The 7762-nt window shown below is 38.9% G+C and overlaps 1 protein-coding gene across 2 annotated transcripts; it reads right to left on the bottom strand.

The window, feature by feature from the left end:
• Positions 1 to 3495: 3495 nt before the first annotated feature.
• dhrs9 (dehydrogenase/reductase (SDR family) member 9) lies at positions 3496 to 7762 on the bottom strand. Of its 2 annotated transcripts, none has more exons than XM_017691645.2 (5): positions 7663 to 7762; positions 6956 to 7279; positions 5675 to 5933; positions 4800 to 4963; positions 3496 to 3955 (listed from the first exon to the last, which is right to left on the bottom strand). In XM_017691645.2, the coding sequence occupies exons 2-5, from the start codon at positions 7266 to 7268 to the stop codon at positions 3732 to 3734; spliced, it is 960 nt and encodes a 319-aa protein (XP_017547134.2). In that variant the 5' UTR covers positions 7269 to 7279; positions 7663 to 7762; the 3' UTR covers positions 3496 to 3731. The 2 variants fall into 2 exon arrangements, with proteins under 2 accessions (XP_017547134.2, XP_037395267.1); XM_037539370.1 differs by having other exon boundaries at positions 7594 to 7722.

Genomic DNA, 7762 nt, shown 5'->3' with positions numbered 1-7762 from the left:
GCCTAAATTAGCACTCAGATTTCATAATGATAACTTTTCTTTATCATTATTCATTAATTTGAGATGAGTGATGGTGATCTTTGGTCTTATGTATCTCATTGGTGTTTCATTGGATCGCATTCACTGCTGGTGTTACTCTGTGTTTTTCTTTTACATAGAATAAAATGTGCTACATCCACCATGATAATTCTATATTAATTTAATTTGGCTGCTTTAAAGAACTGTTATAGCAAAAAGCAAATTATCATCATTATTCTTCTGTAACTCTAAATAGATGTGCTGAAGAGATTAAGTAATATTTCATAAAAACCTTTAATATTGCCAAAGGAGTAAGGTTACACCAGTGAAAAAAAGATGGTAGAGTACATGTAATCTTTTTAAAAAATGCACAAAAAAGTTAAATCATTAAGCTGCCACTTCTGTATGCATACAACCAATGCCTTACGTAATAACATGGTCTAAATGGTAGAAAAAGAAAATGTAAGATATCTTGCCATTCCAATAGTGGACATTTCTGTAGAAATGACCCAAGTACAACGTCACATTGAGCAGCATGAGCTCTTGATCATCGACCATGGCTGTAAGAAAACAACATTTAATTATAGCCTGATATGCATAACAAAATGGACAAACATAGCAGAAGCTATCTTGGACAAACAATTAGCCTAAATACATTTATTTGTGATCTGTTTTTGTAGTTTCAACATTCACAAACTTGGGTGGAGAAATAAGGACACAGGAGGACTTGCCCTGTGTCACTGTTTCCATTGCTTCAGTAATTAAATTTTTGGTTAATATTAGCTTGTTTCACAATGCACTGCACTACTGTACCCAGCATGCACTGCAACGTAACGTGTTCCAACTTTCCTAGCCCAACAGCAGTCTATGGGACAGTGGTTACATCTCAATTCTACACAATTTCACACCTGTCATATCACTACAATTAAGTAAAGGTCAGTTCATATAAAACACTGAACTTTAGCTCAGCAGCTCAGAAATTGAGCCCAAGCTTTAATGAACTTGCAGCAAAGAAAAAAATCCAAGTGTCTCATTCAAGCAAATGGGAAGGTTTAAAAGACTGAGCTCCTGTGGACATTTAAATTTTGAATATTTCAAGGTCAACAGCAAGTGCCTATATTTTACCACACATGTATACACACACACAGAAAAATAAAGGGAACACTCAAATAACACATCCTAGATCTGAATGAGTGAAATATGCTCATTGAATACTTTGTTCTGTACAAAGTTGAATGTGCTGACAACAAAATCACAAAAATCAATGGAAATCAAATTTATTAACCAATGGAGGCCTGGATTTGGAGTCACATGCAAAATTAAAGTGGAAAAACACACTACAGGCTGATCCAACTTTGATGTAATGACCTTAAAACAAGTCAAAATGAGGCTCAGTATTGTGTGTGGCCTCCACGTGCCTGTATGACCTCCCTACAATGCCCTGGGCATGCTCCTGATGAGGTGGCGGATGGTCTCCTGAGGGATCTCCTCCCAGGCCTAGACTAGAGCATCCGCCAACTTCTGGACAGTCTGTGGTGCAACGTGGCGTTGGTGGATGGAGCAAGACATGATGTCCCAGATGTGCTCAATCAGATTCAGGTCTGGGGAACAGGCAGGCCAGTCCATAGCTTTAATGTCTTCATCTTGCAGGAACTGCTGACACACTCCAGCCACATTAGGTCTAGCATTGTCCTGCATTAGGAGGAACCCAGGGCCAACCACACCAGCATATGGTCTCACAAGGGGTGAGTGTGAACCTGCTTTCATCTGTGAAGAGCACAGGGCGCCAGTGGCGAATTTGCCCATCCTGGTGTTCTCTGGCAAATGCCAAGTGTCCTGCACGGTGTTGGGCTGTGAGCACAACTCCCATCTGTGGACGTCGGGGCCCTCATACCAACCTCATGGAGTCGGTTTCTAACCGTTTGTGCAGACACATGCACATTTGTGGCCTGCTGGAGGTCATTTTGCAGGGCTCTGGCAGTACTCCTCCTGTTCCTCCTTGCACAAAGGCGGAGGTAGCGGTCCTGCTGCTGGGTTGTTGCCCTCCTATGGCCTCCTCCACATCTCCTGGTGTACTGGCCTGTCTCCTGGTAGTGCCTCCAGCCTCTGGACACTACGCTGACAGACACAGCAAACCTTCTTGCCACAGCTCGCATTGATGTGCCATCCTGGATGAGCTGCACTACCTGAGCCACTTGTGTGGGTTGTAGAGTCCGTCTCATGCTACCACGAGTGTGAAAGCACCACCAACATTCAAAAGTGACCAAAACGTCAGCCAGAAAGCATAGGTACTGAGAAGTGGTCTGTGGTCTCCACCTGCAGAACCACTCCTTTATTGAGTGTGTCTTGCTAATTGCCAATGATTTCCACCTGTTGTCTATTCCATTTGCACAACAGCATGTGAAATTGATTGTCAATCAGTGTTGCTTCCTAAGTCGACAGTTTGATTTCACAGAAGTTTGATTTACTTGGAATTATATTGTGTTGTTTAAGTGTTCCCTTTATTTTTTTGAGCAGTGTATATATATATATATATATATATATATATATATATATATATATATATATATATATATATATATATATATATATATATATATATATATTGTGGACGTGTTCATTGATGTAAAAAAAATGAGACGAGTAGATCAGACTGAAGTGAAACAAACAAAGTTTTATTACAGAATTCTGGAGAGGTTACAAACAGAGAACATGCATCATGTATCTCCCAAGTAAGCTCTGACCTCCCAATGTGTTCTGACTCCTTTTATACCCTGAAGCTGAATATGTGTGTGCGAATAAGCTAAACCTAAATGTGTACATGTTCCTGTTTAATGGGTGCAATGGACATATGGTTTACCATATATGGATGTGAAAACCTCATGTTCTAACGAAAACCTCACATTTTAACGGTTAAGCGCAGACCTACTTCAGTTTGTGGCCTTGGCCAGTTTCCTGTTGCGTACATCTCTGCATGTTTGTCACATACTGCCTGTTGTAGCCTGCCCTGCCATGCGAATGTCATAACTCTTTAATGCTAAGTGCGAGTTAATGCCTTCTGATATTAATGCTTAAAAGTATGCTACTACAAACATTAATGCTCAAAGGTATACTACTAAAGATGTAAAAATCCACTATATATATATATATATATATATATATATATATATATATATATATATATATATATATATATATAGTTATTGTATGTAAACACAGTAACAATAGACAGTAATACTTAACAACAATTAAGTAGCAACTAAGTACTCGTACATAAGTTATGCGATGAGCATAATTCATGAAAGAAATGATATTTTTTGATGCAGTCATGATGGCACTGTTATATAATAATAAAATTAAAACATATTTCTAAAGCATTTCAGTCATAATGCAGTGTGCTTGCTATATTTGGGGGGACTGTGTTGCACAGAGATTAAATACCTATTATAAAAGATAAAAGCATAGAACAGAAGAACATGTGCCTTAAAATTTCATTTTCCTTACACAAGTTTCTCTTCACTTGTACAAAATACACCAGCGTCTACAAAACATTGAGTTTCTAGTCAAGCAGTACTTCACTTAACTGCTCATAATGAAAATAAGTATCTATAAATGACCATTAAAACATTTGTTAGGCTGCAGCCTCTCATTTTTTTCCATGATATCTTCCATGTGAGAAAGTGGTTAGCTCTGTACTAATATACTGATGCAGACTACAAAGTGGAAACCTTGGGTTTAACGACATCTTTTAACAGTAAAACATCAGCAATGCAGCTTGGCATGTAGGAGAGAGGCAACCAGAAGAATTTTGCATCCCAGCCAGCAGAGTAGCGTGAACGGGGGTGGACAGCAGAGATAGCATGCTCCATACAGCTCACCACCTTCATCAAATCACCATCCAGCATCTTCACAAACATCTGCTTCATCATTACCTTCACTAAAAGAGAAGAGACCTTGATATAGAACTATTTCTAGACATAAATATTAATAAACTCTAAAGATTACTATAATAGTCTTTTTTAGCTGTAGTAGATTGGCATGATGTTAGATAATGGCCCATTTGATTATTATGCTGTATTTTTTTGTACTGTATGTTAGTGTTAGAAAACAGGTTCCATTAGTTTTTGTTAAAGTTGACCTGAAACTAAAATTTGATGTTTATCCATGGTTAGTTCATATCTCTCATCATATTAAGAACAATTCACCATACTACATCATTCAAAAGACAAAATTCTTGTTTTTCCATAGTATTTTGACTTTTTCTTGCCTCAGCTAGTTTAGAGACCCCCCCTAATAAAATGTTTCTATTAATTTATTAAATTATTTGTTTATGATTCTTAACTAATTTACCCCTTAATTCATGGCCAATTCATACTAGCTAGGTCTTCCCACATCACATGATGCTAACATGCTCGGAGGGTAAAATCTAACACGTACATTGAGATGTGAAGCACAGCTTTTCAAACTGCTGCTAACGTAACATTCCCAGACAGCCCAACACACCTGAAGCAGAGTACTATCTGCCATTTCTGTTGCATCAGATATTGGGGGCAGAGGGAAGTCCTTTCTACCCATCCAGAGAGAGCGGGGCCAATTATGCTTTCTTGGAACCCTGGCTACATATGGCTGTGGCATCGCTGAGAATCGAACTCTCAACAAAAGGGCCAATGCTTAGATGGGGCGCCCCATAGTAGCATGTTTCCTTTGAAAATACATGATTGTACATGTAACAAACAGCAGAATACTCCTCAAAAGTGAAGTGTGATCTGGTCTTAACTCACCACGATCCATGTAGTCACTTCCATAGTCGTCCCTGACATCTTGTGGCAGTCTGTCCCATAATTTTTGAATATTGCTCTGAATAAGATTAATGTCAGTCACACTCGTTTTGAAGAATCCAGGCTCAATACACAGTACCTTAACTCCAAATGGTGCCATGTTCATCCTGTAAACATGCAACATAATAATTCAATGAAACTGAATTGAACTGTATTTTCCAACAACACCAAAACAAAAAACCTCTTTTGCAACTTTACAGCATACAATTAATGGATTCACCCTCCGTAGAAATCTCACACACTATTGTCCATTTCATAAAATTTCTTTCAAAAGACACATTTTACTTCTGTGAAGAGGCACAAAAGGATCAGACAGCAGCTATTTTTATAACAGAGTAAAGCTTTACTTTGAAGCAAATTATTAGTTAATATGACCCTATGAACAATATAATTGGGTACACCTTGTACCTACATTTGCCATTTTATCAGATTACACAGATGAGCGTATTTGAGATCTCTTACCAAATACACTCGTATCAGTGCAATGCAAATGTCATGGCTTAATGTCACTACTATGCTAAGAATGGTCCACCAGACAAATAATACCTAGTTTGTGGTGGTTCCGTGTTGTTCCCTTTTTGTTGACAGATGGGATAGAGGGTGGCTGACAAATTGTGCATTAGGTGACAGAAAAATTGCATGATAACCAATGGACTACAGTCAGTAATGGATAGCTACATTACTTAGGTGTCCCTAATAAACTGGTAATTCAGTGTATAGCATTCTTAGGACCATTTTAACTTTTTGTCCTGACTGAATATCTGCTGACACCCAACATCAGTGGGAGGAATTACTTTTACAACAGCTTTGACACTCACCTCAGACTGTCATTGAATGCCTCTACTCCATATTTTGAGATGCAGTATGGTCCTCCAACTGGGCTGACCCTTCCAAACACACTGGCTATGTTGACCACACGGCCCTTTGCCTTTTTTATGAGGGGCAGCACGCTCAGAGTCACAGCAATGACTCCAAGCAGATTAACATTGATCATGTGTTTAAAATCTTCAATAACCAACCAGTCATTGGGGGCAGATGGAATGGAGACCCCTGCATTGTTTACCACAGCCCATAGACCTGAATATCACACAGACACACACACACACACACACACACACACACACACACACACACACACACACACACAGCACTGTGTTATTACTGAATGACAATACATTGCACACAAATGACTATATATGAGAATTTGTGAAATGTAAGCTTAAAGTCTCAGGAAACATGAAGTAAAATATTAAAAATGCTTTCATGATACTAAACTTGAGTGTTGCACTAAATATCCAACAAACTTTGATTGAAAAATATAAGATATAAATATGATAAAACACAGCTTTAAAACGCTGATCAAACCTATCTGAGGACTGTGTGGCTAATGAGCAGTTTGATTGACAACTCTGTCTAACTTTCCCAGCCTGCTCTGCCACACATACAGAACTAAAATGTTAACTGGACGAAAAGTCACAGACGTACAGATGAACGAATTGGATGGACTAGGCAACACATGAATGAAGGAACAGATGAATGAACAATGTTCTTGAATGGATAAACAAATGAACAGGCAGCTCTTGGTTATGCTGAGTTAGCTTTAGCAGCTGAAACTAAAGCTGTTTTGTGTGGGCGGGGCAAAAGACATCAGCCTTGTGATTGGTCAGGAAATGCTTATGAAAGCATTACCCAAGATTAGAGAAAAATATGGTGAAATATGGCAAACATTTACTAGACCTTGGGAAGGTATTTATAAGACATACTTTCTACATGTACATTTTGGACCCATAAGAACAAGATTAACTTAATAAGAAATAAAACTCTGCTACAGGTTCCCTGGGATTTTAAACCAAAAGTGAATATGTGGAGAGATGAAGCAGAACTGTAGCACCGTATGCTCTGTAATGTGGCAGTTGTGAAACGTCCCAGTTTTACACATTCGTTATAGCTCAATCTCATTGCATCACAAGATGTAGTAACTGTACCTGGTTAAAGCAAAAGAAATCCACTTGGTTTAACTGCTACAGATGTAACACAGCCCCAAACCCAGTTCTGACATGAAAAAACAACAGCAAAAACCATCAGGCATTGTGTCTTACCTCTATCTCCAACCAGTGCCTTAATGGCATCTGTAGCTTTTTTGATACTCTCATTGTCAGTCACATCTAACTGGACAGTACAGAGTCTAGATGAGCAGGCCTTCTTTAGTTCATCCTCTCCTTTCTCTGTATAGCAGCCAGCGATTACACAGAAGCCCAGTGTGTCCAGATGTTTGGCCAGGAGGTTTCCAAAGCCAGTGTCACAGCCCGTGATGTAGACGTACTTCTCTGATTTGTTTGGTACTCGTTTCAACTCTCTAAACCACCGGTAGACATAGTAGAAGACCACCAGACCAAAGATATATAGAAACATTTCCACAGGATCTGCAGGGGGAAAAGACATAGTTTTTAGATGCATGTTAACTGCAACTTGCTAACAGTGTGACCAATGAAGTGAAGACGGACTGAGGTAAAATTCAGAAATGGAAAAAAAAACAAAACAAATCAAAACAAAAAAAAAACAAAGTTAAGTAAGACAGTAGTGTAGCATTGGGTCAAAGGGGAACCACAGAGAAACTCTACATAACTCTAATTATGCTAGTTAACCATTACCAAGATTGTAAACTGTGGGTTTAGTGGTCTAAAACTGGGGGGTGTAATTTGTAATGCAAACTGCACCCACAAGAACGCAAACAAACCTTAATTGTCCTTATTGTCCTGCAGTCTGAAGAGTTCACAGAGTAAGATCAAGGGCGCTATCTTCCTACCTCTGCGCAGAACACTGAACGAATGGCTGTGGCTTGTAGTTCCACACGATGACTTTTCAGTCTCTTCAGAGAACGAGTCGACGGTTTTTCCGGTGTTTAA

The sequence above is a fragment of the Pygocentrus nattereri genome, chromosome 6, assembly GCF_015220715.1.
Source record: "Pygocentrus nattereri isolate fPygNat1 chromosome 6, fPygNat1.pri, whole genome shotgun sequence".
Classification (NCBI taxonomy): Eukaryota; Metazoa; Chordata; class Actinopteri; order Characiformes; family Serrasalmidae; genus Pygocentrus; species Pygocentrus nattereri.
Note: the sequence above shows the minus strand (reverse complement) of the source record. Positions and strands in the feature narration are given on the sequence as shown.